Source organism: Sparus aurata, chromosome 3, assembly GCF_900880675.1.
Source record: "Sparus aurata chromosome 3, fSpaAur1.1, whole genome shotgun sequence".
NCBI lineage: Eukaryota > Metazoa > Chordata > Actinopteri > Spariformes > Sparidae > Sparus > Sparus aurata.
The window spans coordinates 15,422,336-15,439,668 of record NC_044189.1 but is presented as its reverse complement, the minus strand read 5'-3'; the positions used below and the strand labels follow the sequence as shown (position 1 = coordinate 15,439,668).

The 17,333-nt window shown below is 38.8% G+C and overlaps 1 protein-coding gene across 2 annotated transcripts; it reads right to left on the bottom strand.

Moving 5' to 3' along the window:
• Nucleotides 1–789: 789 nt before the first annotated feature.
• Nucleotides 790–16,229, bottom strand: grinaa (glutamate receptor, ionotropic, N-methyl D-aspartate-associated protein 1a (glutamate binding)). Of its 2 annotated transcripts, none has more exons than XM_030412257.1 (7): nt 16,070–16,229; nt 6,924–7,261; nt 6,453–6,571; nt 6,097–6,297; nt 3,971–4,099; nt 3,477–3,620; nt 790–2,700 (listed from the first exon to the last, which is right to left on the bottom strand). In XM_030412257.1, exons 2-7 carry the CDS (start codon nt 7,225–7,227, stop codon nt 2,551–2,553), a joined length of 1,047 nt encoding a protein of 348 aa, XP_030268117.1. In that variant the 5' UTR covers nt 7,228–7,261; nt 16,070–16,229; the 3' UTR covers nt 790–2,550. The 2 variants fall into 2 exon arrangements, with proteins under 2 accessions (XP_030268117.1, XP_030268118.1); XM_030412258.1 differs by having other exon boundaries at nt 6,453–6,568.
• Between the last annotated feature and the right edge of the window lie 1,104 nt (nt 16,230–17,333).

The window sequence follows — 17,333 nt, the reverse complement described above, 5'->3', positions numbered from 1 at the left end:
GGTCTACATTATTGGATGAAAAGTCAAATCATATTTAACATAAAAAAGTATGCAGTATTTGTGGTCACAATGATGGTTGCTGGTGATGTATTAATAACCCCCACTGATGTCTTATTTCACTGCTCTCATTGGAGCTCATTTCTCTTCTTACGGGAGCTGAGCCCCCTCTGCTTCTATACATAAGTGATGTGTTTGAGCTTTCATTGGCTCAACAGACTGACAAGACGCTCCTGATGTGTCACTGTGATGATGAACAGTTCACACCATCTCCACCCAGGGCACAATCACAAGGTTAAACCCAGAATGAACCATGTCAACATAGTTTTACTACATCAAGATCTGTGCTATACATTCTTTTCTACTTTCTTAGACGCAAGATAATGAATAGAAATGTCTGCAGACAGGACATGTGAATCAGTACATGTTTCATTCAACTATGACAATGTTTCATCCCAGAGGACATGACAAGATTGAATCATTGATTAAGGAGCAATTTATACTGTATATCTGCTTTCCAGTCAACTGTGTGGAGGATGTTTACATTTTTAAAATTTTCTATTGAGGTGAATGTCTCCTCCGATCCTCGTGAACCCTGTGGTGCTTTGATTTGCCCTGTGATGATCCAGGTGCCCCCTAAAGCTCTATGAAACATATGACATAACAATCTTAAACAAGGCTTCAATAACTCTGGTTATGTCTTCACAGGGGCTGGGGACGTGTCACTCTCTCTATCTTAAGTGCAGTTTCCTGTCAAGCAGTCGAAAACAAAATTGAACACAAAAAGTTGGACACCTTTACATCGTATTAGTTTTAATGAAAAGCGAACAGCAGTGTAGAGGAATGCAAATATACAATGCAAACAGACTTACAAAGCCCCCAAATTACTTTTATCTATACACATCAAACCACTATGGGGTTCTATATACACATACACGTTAGATACAAACACAAGAGTTAAGAAAAAAAAAAAAGGGGTCGACCGGGCTGCCAAACAACACTGTGTCTCTCCAAAACAGGAATACCTGTACAGTGTGCATCATTAGCACATGCAATTGACGTAGAGGGTCATGCAAAAGGTGAAAAATCAAAACAGAAGTTACACAATAAAAAAATCTTGTTTATGTTAAATATACTATTCAAGTTGTGTGTTCATGAGGAGTGTTTTGCTCTCCATCCAGTGTTTGTTAAATCCTTTTGCCTGTTTCACTTTGTTAAGCAAGAGTGTAATCAGTACGCTATGTTTACACAATTAACTTAAAAAATTAAGTCTTTGTAAATTTCCAAACAGCCGTCTATGTTTGTTTTCCACAACACCAGCTTATATGCCACTTCAAAGCAATCACATTATATACACCAAGCTCAATAAAAATAAATTGAAAGTACCATTTCCTTCAAGGCCGGTGTCAATTAATAATAATGCTTGGTATAAAAGTGGTCAGAAATCCCAATAGATCAACATCATTTCACATTAGTTGTTATGAGAAAATATAATTACAGCACTACTGTAAATGTTCACGTCACGTTTTTGGCCAGATGAGAGGAAATAAGTGAGGACAGTAATGGAAAAAAACATAAGGAATAGGGTGAGGGGACATCTCAGCATTCAAATCATATAAATAATTTCAGAACAAAATGTTTCTCCTTTTTAAAAGATATTCCGTAAGAATATATACCTTAAATGTATTGATATATGTTCATGTTTGTCATATACATCCAACACTGACCTTCATTCTTTTTCCATTAAAATATTGAAGTTACTGTACTGGGTAAGCAAAGTTCTGATATCAGAGCATATTTTTCCCAAAAAGCAACACATCCATTATCACTTGAGCATGCCTTTCAGGGGGCAGGTGCGACATTGGCATCATATACAGTAATACACTTAATTATTTACAGCTGTTAGAAGCAAGCTAGAGGTGTGTGCTCCTCTGGTGGTTCTGAAGAATCATATTACATCTTTATTTGTGTTTTCACTGTTGCCATGCAGTTACTTTACACCAGCTGGTTGAGAGGGAAGGAATACGTTTAACAGACAAATTGGTGAGTATTTCTAGCATCTTCTTCTCTTCAGGCAAAGCTGGTTTACATCAATATCAAGCACTACTAGTATCTTCCCAACTCGTTTTCTGTTTAATCTCTGCAGCAAGGCAAGGCTGAGTGCCAAGCACCCACAGGATAACATGTATTATACTGCATGTGCCGAGCCAAACTGGAGGATGGGCGGTAGGTAATGTAGACGTAATGTAGCCATCTGTGTTAGCAGAAGCAGAGGACAGTTACAGCAAGTAGAGTGGTCAAAATTAAGGGAAGGACAGATTGTTAGGTTCTGACAAGACATGTTAAATAGTGTTCCTCTCAGCTGCATTTTATGACGGGCTGCATCTGCTCCACAGCCCAACCACCTGTTTAAAATAAACAACTCTTTGTGTGATAAGAGAAGGAAACAATTGTGATGAAGAAATAAAAAGGAGTGGAAAGGTCATGTTAGCAACATTTCACAATAAAGGGAGGCATTCTCCATCTCCCTCCTGTTGTCTTTGAGGTGCAGCCTTATTCGCGGGAGCGTCCCACAATAGCCAGGATGTAGAGGAAAATGTTGATGATGTCAGTGTAGAGGTTGAGGGCAGCAAAAATGTACTCCTCTGGACTCAGGGCCAGCTTCTTGTTGCCCAGGAGAAGCTGAGTGTCCACAGCCAAAAACTGCAGAGAAGAAAAAAAGAAGATAGCATTAGTCATTTCAAGAGATTTCTATATATGCTGAATCCACAATGAATAACCTAAAAAAAATGAGTAGACAGGAACACAAAGATAATTTGAGATTGAGACCTCTTTTAGATTAGAATTTTTATGGTGAATACTACAGTTGCACATGTTCATCTAGAAAAAATTGAGTTTTTCTGTCAAAACAATTGAACCTGGCTCCAGAGAAGTCCTATCGCATCTCTCTTCTGACTGAATTCTTCTCTTTGTGAATATTCTCAACTTCTGTTGGCCCAAAACACCAATTTTACCCTCTATATTATAAAAGGTTCATAGTGCTCTAGCAGCTGATTTGGTTGAGTTTGTTTCTCATGGTCCATGGTATTATATTCAGATCTTTATAACAAAGTTACTGCCCCACTTTCCTCTTACTAAGCATCAATCTTTTCCTAACCGGTTTGTGCTTCACTCTTTCATGTTCTGCAGATGTAATTATCCCTTACTGAGCAGAATAAAGTTCACTGGATGGTGGAACACTGTCTTTATGCCAATGGTGGTGACTGTCTAGTATCTGTATCCAGACGACTGGACGCCATTACCCTACAAATATCAAATTACCCGACTGGATCATTAAATTACTAATTAAGAGCGTTGACATCAAACTGACCATTACTGTTGCACTAAATCCGAACATTTCAGCATAAAAATATCAAAAAACAAGAAAAGCCACTGGCATTATCTTTAATTCTCAAGGACACTATGAGTGTGAAACTTACGCATGTAAAGAGCAGGGCCCCCAATGAGGCGTAGACGATGTGCAGGATCTTGTGACGGATAAAGATGCAGAGGAAGGAGAAGAGCAACAGCACGATCAGGCACACAAACAGCACGCCCCGACAGGAGGTGAAGTCATACTTGCTCTGTGGTGAAGAAGGAAATGCAAGAGGTTGTAAAATATGAGCTGGCCCACCACTTTAAATGCAGCCATAAGACACACAAATATTCTTTTTGGTTATCATGCTTTTAACGAATAGCTATCATTCTAAGATATGATATGTTTGTGTAACAATGTGCTTTCAGTGGGCAGTGAGTGGGACTGACCCAGTTGCACACTTCACTCACTCTTCACTTCAAAAAATAAACCAGAGGAAATTCTCACATTTGCCTCCCTAACACCTAAAATAACCGTGTTATTTTAGAGACCATGTTTGTCTGTGTGCTTGTAGATATTTAAAAATATTTATTCAAACAGCTGTTTGTGTGTGCTGACCTGTAGTGAGAAGAGGACGACAGTGAAGCAGACCACTGCGGTGATGCCCACAGCCATGATGACGGTCTCTGTGTTATAGAAGCTGGCGATCATACCCACCATGTAGGAGAGACTCAGGGTAAGGATGGACTGCAAGACACGGAAAACACACAACCGAATGAACACAGTTTACATGTTGTAGATCCAGGTGACAATTTTAAAGCACCCCTTTGAAGGATGTGTCTTAGCCGCTTTAAAAAAACAGACAAACTTTTCAATAAATCTTAAAATGTATATAATCTGAGTACAACTTGGTGCGACCTGGGAATAGGAGTGCCAAAAAGTATGTGTAGTTCATGTCTGCATACATCTTGTCAACTAGTGTGGCAAATATAAAAGTATTGATACACATTTACTGATGTGGATTGTATTACATGTGCATAGCAAAAACATGTATTGACAATCTGTTAAATGAACTTTATCTGCACATACAGTTCAGGTCAATTAAAGTGTTCCATCCACAAGCAAACAGCTATCAATGAAAGGCTTTTATTTGCCTTATTTTACATGAAAATACTTAACAATAACCAACTTGAATTACTCTACAACACATGCTTTTTTCAAAGCAGACAGTTTGACTTGTAGGAAAGAAACAGGTTTTACTAATCGCATAAACGATGATGGCTCTGCTCTATTTACTGTCCCAGTGAGTCATGAGAGTGTGAGAGTGAGCAAGCATGCACCATCAGCACTCTGAAAGTGAATCAGCTCAATGGAATTGGGCCATAATTCATTTCATTATTTACACCTGCACTTCTCCAGCTGTGAAATGTCACAATGTCTGCTTTGGAAAAAGCCTTTTTAAATTTGCACTGTTTTTTTTTAATATATTTACCAATGCCAACTGACCAGTGCAGGTAAAATTACCTAGAAATTTGTTTAGTTGCTTAATAATGCCATGTCAATATTTCCTGCAGCTGATTCACAAGGAAAGTCTTCCAGCTACAGTCCTGGCTTCACGCCTGACTTCAGGGCTGTAGTGGCAAAATAAGGGTTAAGAATGCTGCCTTTACTCAGCTACACTGGCCCACAAGGCCACAATACTGTGAAATATAAACCATTAGCTTGTCTCAAAACACAATTTCGAACAATCTACATGATCTTTGTTTTAGATCAATTTAATTTGTTTGACTTGAAGCCAAATCACGTGTGGGTAAACAGTTTGATAAACAGATGAATACTAATGGATTTTTAAAATCAATTAATTGATTTATACAGTTTCTCAATTTAAGTATCTGTACATTAAAATGTTACTGCTGGATCTACAAACATGACTGCCTTCAACAGTGTGAGAACACTATTAATTAATACAGTTATTGTATAGTGTTAGTCTCTGTTTATCCAAGATCCCAGTCAGACTTGATTTTATTGCCCTCAATGTAATAACACAAGGATAGACATAGGTGAATGTCAATTTATAGTATATTCTTTTCTGCCTTTTCAGAATGTTTAGCCTACAAGTCTCTCTATCACCTGACTGTTACATCAATTGCACCTTATTCAATTTCTTTATGTTTCTATTTCCACCACTGCCTACTCAGTTTCTCCCTCACTTCTTTCTTTCTTTCTTTCTCCTCTCTGCTTGTCCTTCATTCACTCTACACAAAGCATCCATCCGACAGCCTGAGGCTTTTCATGTCTAACAGGTCATCAGGCAGAACGTGCAGAAATGTTCAGATAGTTAATTACATTAATTTTGGAATAGAGAAGTAAATGTGGTAAGAATACAGGTTAGGAGCTGTAGCGTTCCATACATTCAAGATAATTATCTAGCAACGTACATACAGTGAAGGGTTAAAATAACCCAAGAATAACTTAATGGTTCATAAATACCTATGTACTTTGTGGTTATTTGATAAAGCACCTATTAGATGTCATATTCATATTCTGATTACATTGGGCTCTCAGTAGATAGCTATAGCTCTCCTTTCAGATTGTTGTGCATATTTTTGTGTTCTGTGTCATTGTATATTAATATTATCCCACAACGTGTACAGGTATGATTCTCTACATTTATCATAAAAAACACACTTTTTTGATGAGTAATCCATTCTTCTATATGATTTGGTATTATGCCAAGTTCTTACAAGTGCGACCAAGTTCCAGGGGTGCTTGCGGCGGAAGTCTCCACAGCAGCTGAGGACGATCAGAGACACGAAGAAGACTGCATAGGACACATAGTATGTCCATGGATTTTTTCGCACAAAGTCCTTGGCCTCATCGACGAAGGTGAAGACAGCAACGAAGGAGAAAGTGACCATCAGCTGCACTGTGAGAACCAGGAAGACCTGGTGATAAAGAGGAGTTGGGCTGTTTTTAGTTAAAAATTATGTTTTGGCGGTATTTTAAATGACAATGATCAAATGATGAATACATACATTACATTCTCTATCTGCTTCTTTAACAGAATGATTCAATCTATGTTACACTATAAAGGACCTACTTTTCTGATGAAGGCTTGCCGGATGTTCTTGTCCTCAAAGCCAGAGTTGGTAAACTCTTCATTGTCATAGTAAGATGGAGGCCCATCACCATGGTAACCAGGGCTGCCAGCAGGTACTGCTGAACAACAACAACAGTATGGCAGATGGCATAAAACTAGGCTTAACAAATGGAAACATGTCTGTTTCAGCACACTCTGATCGTAATATTGATCATCTCATTGATTGCCCTGTTGTCAGTGTTCAGTCTGGTCTAAAGTGAAACCCATCCACTTTCACATTGAAAATTGAGACAGCTTTATGAAACAAAGAAGAACTGAAAAGCTTGGAAAATAAATAAATGAGCACAAATTCACCTTATTACTATGAAAGTGATTCAAATGGCATAATTTTTACTCACTTTCATAGGAATAACGTGGCCTAGAAAGGTAAAAATCTTTTCATAAATGCCATAAAAATCTTCAAACACTCACCTGTGGGGTCACCGGGAAAGCCTGGCTGTCCGGGTCCTTGCTGGTAAGGCCCCTGAGGGTAGGGTCCTTGTGGGTAGGGCATCTGAGGGTAAGGCATTTGAGGGTAGGGACCAGGGGCAAACCCGGGACCTGCCTGTGGGAAGCCTGGCTGTCCATAGCCGGCTGCTGGTGGGTATGGTCCCCCTGGGGCTTGGCTGTAGTTGGGAGGGGGCATGCCGAACCCTGGCTGAGGGGGTCCATAGACGTTGTTATGAAGTGGGTTGGTCTCACCCATAATTGGGTATCCACTCTTGTCCTGGGACATGGTGAGGGGGAAGGCTCACTTCACTGCTAACAATCTATAAAAAAATAGAAGTAGTATTTGGACTGCATCTGTATATAGCACAAACACAAACATACATTAAACAGAAAAGGAGATTTAAATCTAAATCTTGTGTTCACACAATGACTAGTCCTATAATTTTATCATCTTTATTCCATCTCAAATGTCCCTGAGGAAAGCAAAGAAAAAGTAATGACAGCACGTTATCTAGGCCAAACTGGCAGAGACACAAACGCTGCATCTGCCTGATTAAAAAGGTGACGGGCAATCAAACAATGCAGCAGAAAGAGAGGGCAAAGATACAAAGCAGAGCTACAGCATTTTGCCTTTATTGTTTCAAAAAATTGATTCCAGCTAAATTAAGTGCTCTTTTACCTACCCTTTGTTTTTTTGTTATTCTGCTAAAATATGCATTTGATTCACTCTATTACAATTTGATAGGTTGAAGAAGCCAAAAAAATTGACATGGAGGACCTAATTTTGCAATGGCTTACAAGGCTTTTAGGAGAAAAAAAGGCAGTCTTAGAAATGCAGGCTGCTGGGGAACAAGAGAAAAACATAGGAAACCCCACAGGCTTTTTCTCCGACAAAGACTGCTGGTACACCTGCCTGGGAATACACAGAGGCTACAGGGCATAAAAAGCTTCTTGCTGTAATCAAGGCTTTGAAGGCCAGGCAGAAATGGATCAGGGAGATCTGCAACCAGACGATCAGAGAGAGGAATACAACAAAAAGGGAAATAAGCGCAGAAAACTATTTGATTTAAGCAATTATTTTTAAAAACTAAAGGCAAATGAAGTATTAGTTTCAACACTTCAATCAGTATACTCTTGGAAGTATTTACAATTAGTGTGTCACTCTGAGATTTGAATGTCTTTATAGGTCAGTAATGGTAATTTGGTTTGTAATTGTGAGATCGTGATGATGAAAAAACAGAGTTGATAAAAGTAATGTGTTGATTTTAAATAAAGGAATATGCACAAGACCTGCTATAAAGATTAAAGCCTCTTCGTCATTTTATATCAGAGTAGTAGATAAAAGTATATTACAAGTATATTTTCATCCTAAATAACCACAACAACTGGGAAGTTGAAGTGATTATTGTATTTCTATAATCAGGCCAGTAGGGATACTTAGTGGGGAGGCCTGGGGCCTGTAACACGCAGCAAGTTTGGTTTAAATTTAGTGTGTCCATCTCCGTGGTGTCTGGATTCACTGAGCCTAAATGATAACGCAAAGGTGGTGATCTTATCTGGCTCTGTTAACTCAGTTTATATAAAAGAAGCAGAAGAAGCATGTGATATTAAGTGATGATGTGAAAATGAAAATGATATCCAAATATAAAAAGAAACACTACTTCTAATGATGAACAAACATTAGGATTTGTGATACACACACTAAAAGTTTTAAGTAAGGTTAGGCTACTCATGCAAATAGGAAATGGTTAACAAGAAGAGAAGTTATGAGTTGTTAATGAGTTTCTCATTCTGTGGTATTTCACTGAAAAGCATTAAAAGCAAAAGCTCCAATGTCAGAAAATAGGCCACAGGTTAGAGAGTGAGAACTGAGTCACACTGCTCTGGGTGAGACGGTTAGGGGAGGGGCATTTATCTGTTATGGCTGACTTTCTAGGAACATCTGAAAATACATCTCACCAGTACTGACTGCTAAAGGGTGTCCTGTCTATAACACTGCAGATTCAGGGAGTGAGCTGAAGGAGGTACAAGAGGCTGGACACTAAACGTGTCATAAGCAACAAGTCCCTAAAGAGATTAAATAATAATAATACTAATAAAATGCAACCTTGCCCTGAAACTGTACATTTAACATGTGCATTAAGGCAGATATTAAACCACCTCAGCCATTATCAATTAATCTGATGATTTTTTTATTTTTATTTCTTATTTCATCATTTGGTTTAATAACTGTCAGAAAATAGTAACAACAAATACCCACGCACAATTTTCCAGAGTAAAATGTGACATAATTAAAAATTGCAATATGTCCAACCACCATATCCAACTCCTGCTAGCTGCTATCTTTGAAGGCAACATGTGTGACAAACCGGCATTATGGTTGCTCTGACCTACCAAGTCTACTATCTCAATTGTGAGAAAATGTGTTTATTTGGTACAGACTCCAAATTATCATAATTGTAATATTTTTTTACAGTGAAAATGAAAATTGAGCATTTCTGCTAATTGTTAATCTCATAACAATCAAATTATTTGTCAAACTGATTGCAATATGATTGTTTTAACAAATCACTTCAGCCTTACAAATGAAAAGTTGGAGCTAGATTTTAAGATTGATCTTATTGTTTCCATGGACTGATAAACAGAGTTTCCAGTCTAGTGACCACTTTACAGTACTTGCCACACAAGTTCACACATTCAGCGGAGGCAGCCATGCAAGGTGCCAACTGCACATCAGGAGCAATTAGGAGCAATCAGACCGAGGGAGCTGGGACTTGAACCAGTGACTTTCCGATCACTCTGCAACCCGCTCTACCCACTGAGCTACAGCCTCCCAGGCAGGTGGTGGTGGTAATGGTTGTGGGAGAATTTTTGGAGGTAGAATTGAATCAGCCCCTGAACTGTGGTTTTGTACAACCTTCCCAATAACAAGGTTCAACCAGGGGTCTAATGGATCTGTGATGAAAACTGTCAATACCACACACTGGCATGATGGACTACAGCAAGCAGAGAACATGAAGCAGTGATGGATGGTGCAAGAGGAATGAAAAGACAGCAATTACTGACCATCTTCCCAAGTGCTGACTGTGTTACCATGGACACAGGTGGTGACTTGGTAACTAAATGTATTATTAATCTGCTTTGCTTGAGGAAGACATCTGTCATATTGGCCATTACTGCAGGTCCCTGCCCCCACTGGGCCCCTCCTGCACAAGGTCAACAAGTTTATGTGTCTTATATATTGCATTCTATGTCACTAATGAAGCATGTAAACGCCTGACACACAGAGAACAAGGATCGCTCTGCAAGTAAGCTCAGATTTACACGGTTGATTAGTGATTTCATATGTGCTGTGCAGGTTTCATTTAAAGGCCTAGGATCCCCAGAGGAAAACTTGTGCTGAGCAGGATGGGAGCCAAAGCCATTCCCCTAATTGCTGACTTTTAAAAAAAAGAGCCTGAGCAGACGGCAGACAGACTTTAAAGTGGTGCATAGGCCTGTGAGTGTATACATATGCGAACATAAGCAAACACTCTCAGTTCTTATCCGTTTCCTTCACACACACTCAACAAATCAAAGGAATACACAGAAGTACAAAAATACCCATTCAGTGGCAGATTAGATAGCTAAAAATCTATCAAACTTTCTAATACGCCCTCTATCCATCCATCCCTCCCTTCTTTCCAGGCCACACTGAATTAACGGTGAGCGTTATGCAACACTGCTCTATTCACCCTGGCAAACACATCACGACTCCGGTGTGTGTCCTCATGATCCCCTTCTGTCCATCACCAGGACAGTGCAGTGAAAGACTGCAGAGAAACATGTGCTGGCTCTGCTTCAAACTGACAGTCTTCATTAAGATCATAACAGATCATAACACTTATCGGAGGGGCCAAATCCCTCCGGCTCTCTACACAACAATGGTTGTGTAAGGGGTGGGGGGCAGTACAGAGGGCACAGCAGTTTCTCTGAATTACTTGAAAAATCTGTATTATAATCAATACAGATACAGCCTACTGTCTTGATCTGACTTGACAAACACACTACTCAATACGTCTGCAACCTAACAAATGTTTTGTTTGCTTGCGTCACATAAAGGACTTCTGTAGACTAAACAAACATGGAGATGCATTGGAGTAACCCAAGGGTCTTTAACTAATCATGTGACGTGCACAGTCAGAGCATGTGATACCCTCCCTGTCCAATGACCATGTAAAGCATTTAAGTTTGTAACTTGGGAAAGTATTTTCTATCCATGCTTGACAACAAGGCTGAAATTATTTTCTTTTTTTCCCAACCAACAGTCTAAATCTCAAAGATATTTTTGGAATCATTCATTAAATATTTTTTACTCAAATACTGATGATCAAAATAGTTGCAGGTTATTTTTCTGTAAATCATTTAAGCTCTACTGCCAAACACTAGTTATGCATCACATGGGGGCAAACTCAAAACTAAACAAAAACAAAAAAACATCAATAACTCATTGTGTTTAGAGCAATTTAAAGAGCTTTTTAGGGCATCTTCAGAATCATTCGTTTGGAGGACAGAAACATGCAGAATAATCACATGGTACTGTTAAAGCCTGATGTTGAAGAAATTCAATAAACAATAAATTAATTATCCCCAAGTTTGAATCTTCATTCATATGTCAAAATTGTAAGATGATCTTGACACTGGCAGTTTTTCAGCACTGAATTCATTTGAACTGATCTGCTGATAACTTTGCATTTCTTTATAATGGATGACTTCCATAAAAGATTATGCAGTCAAGATAATGGGACACTAATGTTAAAAATGCATGTAGTCACAGCCACTTGTTCATCAGAGATGGATCTGTCTTTAACAACAAATGTGCGTGTTATACTGAATGAGAAGGACTGTATAATTTGACTGGTTCAATGAGAATTGCTGTTTATCATAATAAATGGTTGTGTGTGCCTCCATCAATATACAGGCAGTAATAATGTTACAGGAGGCCTCTATGCTCAAATTTGTAATTGTCTGCCAGCAGGGGGTGTAGTGCTGTTATTGATAGGCAGACAGCAACTTTAGCAAATTAGTGAAAAAAGGGATTTGATTAAGTCAAAAAGTGTAGATGAATTAAAATACAAATTATTAAAACCTTGGTAAAAAAAACTATCACAAGAAAGAATGGAAAAAAAGGTCAAGGCACTTCAGTAAAAGACATTAAAAGTAAAGGGAGTACCCTTATCCTAAGCCACTTATCTCACAAGTACACACGGTCAATTCAACAACCGCAACAGTTTCACTTCCATGTCTGTCAGTGATGAAATTGAATACAGTCAGTATCACCTTTTTTTCATAGAGTGGTGAGTCAGTTTGAATCAGGCAGCTTTACAAGCATTACGTGGGAGATTTCAAATCCTCTTAGGAGAGACGCCCCAATGCTATGGATAACAGTGCCACCATCTCTGGCCTCTGCTGATAGCCATCGCTGGGGGAATTAGGTTAAGGGGGGGGGGGGGATTCAATGGGTGGGCCAGAGAGCCACGTTAACACAATTAGGCTAGCACAATACCTCGACAAACCCATATACAACATGCTATGTGCATGCCTGAGCGACACCAGGAAACACAGAGACAAAACAGAAACAGATTCACAAAGCAGTGGGGCCTACACAGAGGTCCATGTGTTAAAAGGTGGCGCCAAAATTTGTTAGAGGTAGTGATATTTAAAAGGATAACTCAAATTAAATAAAAATACTTCATACACTAAAACATCAATCATACAAGTATTGAACAATACTTTTTAAAAGGTATGCATGATTATTTTTACAGACATTATGATTGTGATATGATTCATGATTAGTGGGAATGATAATTTTTGAATCACAAGTTTAATTTTCATTGAATAAACTATGAAAAGCATTATGATGTGACATTTGTTGGGGTCAATAACAATGTTTTCATACATTTGGAGAACAAGTTTCATTTGCCAGGGCATCTCTGATGCACTACAGTACTTCACTGTAGCACAAAAACAGCAGCTTCTGCAATGTGAATAATGCATTTTTTTAAATAGGATAATATTTTGATTAACTGTGCAGACCTAGCGCAAACCAACACCCAAGATTAAAGTGAGTGATATGTTGAGAAGTAAAATGCCACAGGATGAGTGACCTAGCTACGTGATAGCAGTGTTGCAATATGTGTGTGGTAATAAATGTTGTTTCACAATCACACACCAACAAAAGAACAAGCTGAATATTAATCAAACTCCTCAAAGCACTCAGATGTACACAATAACAGTTTGAGTCCCATTATGAAATTGTCACTTGGACCACCTGGCAGATAAATCCTTTACTGTGTCCCTGGCAGCCTATCTGCCCGCCGATGCAGCAGTCTGGCGAGATATTGTGATCGTGGCATGCCCTGTCAGCAGCAGCTCTGGCTATGTCAAACCTGCAGACACCTCGGCCTGGGACAGATGGCTGCACTTTAGGTAGGTTAGCATCGTATAGCAACACACTGCTGCCACTGTTAAAGAAATCTTAATTTTTCTTCATAATAGGACAGATATTGTTGCTAAAATGTCTTTCTTATTATAACAGAATGGAAATGTATAGCTTGAATAAAAGCTTAAAATCCTTTTCATGTTTCTCATTATCACAGCAATATGTCAAACATTATTACCAGATAAACACTTTTTTGTTAAAGAAAAACAAGACATGAAGGCAAACTGAAACTATCTTGTTATAAAAATAGTCCCGGTGGTAGCAACACACTGCCATAGAACAGGCATAGCTTTAACAAAGCACAGTTAATTTATCACTAGCTTAGAGCTGAATTCGACAATTTACTCCTTACAATGTGTAAGCAGTCGCCAGCTTCAGAAGGCGGTGTTGGCAAAAAGGCTTAGATTCATTACTCTAGTCAATATAAGCCCACTGATCCTCCCAAAATCCAAATTTTACCAACCAGGACTCAAGTGTGTAAGCAGAAAGGACTTATCCAAACTGTTAAATACCCATCCTCTCCAAAACTCCACCAACAGGAAATCAGAATCAGGTGCATAAATGCTTTTTACGGGACGCTGCAGTTATTATATGACTGCAATCGAAATTCAGTAATCCTTGACTCAATCTAAGTCTCTTTCACAGCCAGATGGTGACAGAACAACAGACACATCCGTCAACTTCTACAAAGTGATTATCCGCAATAGTTTTACTGCAACCCTCAACATTAATGAAACAAATGTTCATTCACAATCCTTCGCTCAAGAAATCAGGGCGCTGTCAACATTTAAGCACAGGAAGTCATGTAAAAGTGTATTATAAGGAGAGAAATCTAATTTGCTCTGCATGGCCTCATGCATGTCCTGGTAACAAGCTGTAAGGAGAGAACAGACAGGCTGTTTGTCTGAGCTGATGAACGTCATGTTCAGGTAATTTCAGTAAACTCAGGACAACCAGACTGTAAATTATTTCTTCAAAACTTTAAACACTGTAAACCTAATGATAAAAAACAATGTATAGGAGAGTTGATAAGCTCAACATAGGCTCTGGGCTGTGAAGAGCAAAGGGCAGTTTATGATAAAGGGAGGCAACATACATTTCAAGGTGTGTGGATTTTTTAGACGAAAGCCTTGCATGTGTTGATAGCACACATACCTACATGGAATCATTATATGTGTAATACAGCGTAAATGTTCTCCAATCAACAATCAGGTCTCACTATTCAATCAACATTAGTTTCTCAATTGATTTTCTGTAAAACTTAGTACACAAAATTTTGCAGGGCTGCAACTAATCATTATTTCTATTACAAATAAGTGAGTGCATTACTATGCTCAATTAAGTAAATGAATCATCAATCAATTAATAAGAAATTTGTGATACAAAATGTCCACGATTGCATCTTAAATGTCTTGAAATGTCAGACCAACAGTCCAAAACTCAAAGATACTCAATAACAATGATATAAATCAGAGAAAAGTGGAAAATCCTCACATTGGAGAAGCAGGAACTAGGTAATAATTGCTTAAATGATCAACAGATGAACAACATAGTTGCCCATTTATTAATTGATAAATAATATATTGATTTTACTTGTATTAGTATAATAAACCACTTCATACAGTATAAAGTATAGACAGTTGTGTTGTGCTGTATAGGCAAATGTCTATAGCTCTTATTAACAATTATTTTCAAAATAATGAGTATGCCAATGCTTTTTTAAATGAACAGAATGACTGATATGATTAAATATCAGCATACAGTGACGTAAGACTGTCACTATTTTGTCCAAACCTTTTATTATAATAATAGAGATTAAGTTTACTATTAAAAGAATAGAGAGGAAAAGCGTAAATCCTCCCATTTGAGAAGCTGAGAATGTTTGGCTGACTAGAAATACAATGTTGTCAATATTTGCTGGGGAAAATATGAAGCATTTACAGCAAAAACCGCCACATACTTTAACTACATGTAAATAATAGTCTCTTAAACACATCAAAATTCAAAGAAGAGTAAACCAAAACAGCAATCCGGTGCCAAACGGATGGTAAGACAAATATTTAGACGAGATGCACGACTGCTAACCGAAACAGTAACGTATAAACAGAGAACCTCGTTTTCATGGTGCACCTGCTGCGGGTGAGCCTCCGTCTAGGCCTCAGCAGCGCAGATAAATGCGACACTGCGATCATCGGTTACATCAATTTCACTAATATCAGCCTGCACCTAGCAAGACCGCCATGGTCGCAAAACAACGAAATGTATTAAAAACTAGTGGATATATATCGATATCCCCGCTCGGCGTGATGAATCCGTTAAATAAGTTATGATTTTAGGAGGATGACCATCCGCAGCGCCCCCACGTTTACAGTCATGAGCCTCCAGCTGCCTTTCAAAGCCACATTTATCTTTTTTGAGCATTATTGACGTGTCGATACGAGCTAACGGTATCTGCTTTGTTAAATTGCCGCCCGCTAGCTTTGCTGACGCCGAGAGACTGACAGCGACAGGCAGACCGTTGCTAGCCAAAGACCGCTGCGCTCCGAAACCCCAACAAAACAGCAGTTACGACGACAAGACGTTCATTTCTGCTAACGAACCACTCACACATGCTGTGAATGTCACCGCCAAACTGCAGCACCCGTACCTTTAAAGTGTTTTCTCCTGGTAGCTGTCGACATTAACGCTCCCTCCTCCTCCGGCACTGGACTGAACAACTGGGTCGAGAGCCGCTGACGACACCACACGACGCCGTCACGTGCTGTGTGGGAATCTCCGGCTGTTATACAAAAACGACTCGACTTATGTCAGCTCACAGTGACGCAGTCTTTTCTGTAACGTCATGTGCAGTTAGAGGTCTAAGAAGATGGGGAAAGTTCTGGAGAGTTCTGCAGTGATGCATTACAGAAGGACTGGGCTTCTGATGTGCTTATTCTACACTTAAACCTCGAAACATTTCTCAGGGAGTTGTGAAAGGTATAAGGTGAAACTGTCATTTTTGAGAACAAGTCGTGTTTAAAGTCTGTGTGTCCTGCTCCACAAAGTCTTTGTGTCCTGCTCCATTTTTTTTTTTTTTTTTTTGTCAATGGAGTGTTGAGGGTGAGCTGAGGAGTCTCTGGTGGTACAGCAGCAGACACTTCTGAATCAGGGTGAACTCATTTGCTTGATGTCACTGATGCTCTGTAGTACCAGTGATGTTGTTGTTTTAAACCTTCATGTCCTGGGCCGTTCATGAACCATGCCAGTTTGTGATGTTTCCAGTGAAGATGCCTTCTTTTGCTCCTCTGTAGAAGTTACTTTTCGGTCAACCACATGTATGTGACAGCTGTAGTTACTATTATCAAATGAAAATGTTACATAAAAAACACAATACCCTTGTTAAATGCACTGCATCACGACATAAACTGGTTTCTGGCGGTTTAGCCTTGTATCACATAGAAAAAGCAGCATCAATGATGGACTATAACTAAGTACATTTACTCGAGCACCGCACTCAAGTCCAATTGTTTGATAACGTTAGTTACTGGTTACTTTGCAGGTTACATTCTGCATCAGTGCCAAAGTAGCACATTTACTTAATCCTAAGTGCTGCATCGTAGGCAGTTGGACTTGTTTCAGTTACTCCCCTCCAGTTAGTTAGTACTGAAGAAGCCTCTTGGATGAGAGGTGAAACATCTTCATTTGTTTTATCAGCAATCAGATAAAAAACTGTGATCCTGATAATCAGTCGACCAATAGCGTACAGTATATGTAAAATATAGGTATAAATATATGTACATTTACCTTTATATAAATACATTTATTGCCAGAAAAAAAGTATTTTTAATACTTTAGTACATTTAATATCAGCCTCTTTAAGAGTACTTCATACTATTCATATAGGTGAATTTTACTTTTACCAAAGTAATCAT

What these genes read in the sequence shown, in the direction of transcription:
- grinaa (XM_030412257.1), bottom strand. Translation starts at nt 7,227, where the DNA reads ATGTCCCAGGACAAGAGTGGATACCCAATTATGGGTGAGACCAACCCA. An exon ending in GGCAAGCCTTCATCAGAAAA is followed by an intron (nt 6,298 to 6,452) that starts GTAGGTCCTTTA and finishes CTTTATCACCAG; the next exon opens with GTCTTCCTGGTTCTCACAGT. An exon ending in TCGTCCTCTTCTCACTACAG is followed by an intron (nt 3,621 to 3,970) that starts GTCAGCACACAC and finishes TCTTCACCACAG; the next exon opens with AGCAAGTATGACTTCACCTC.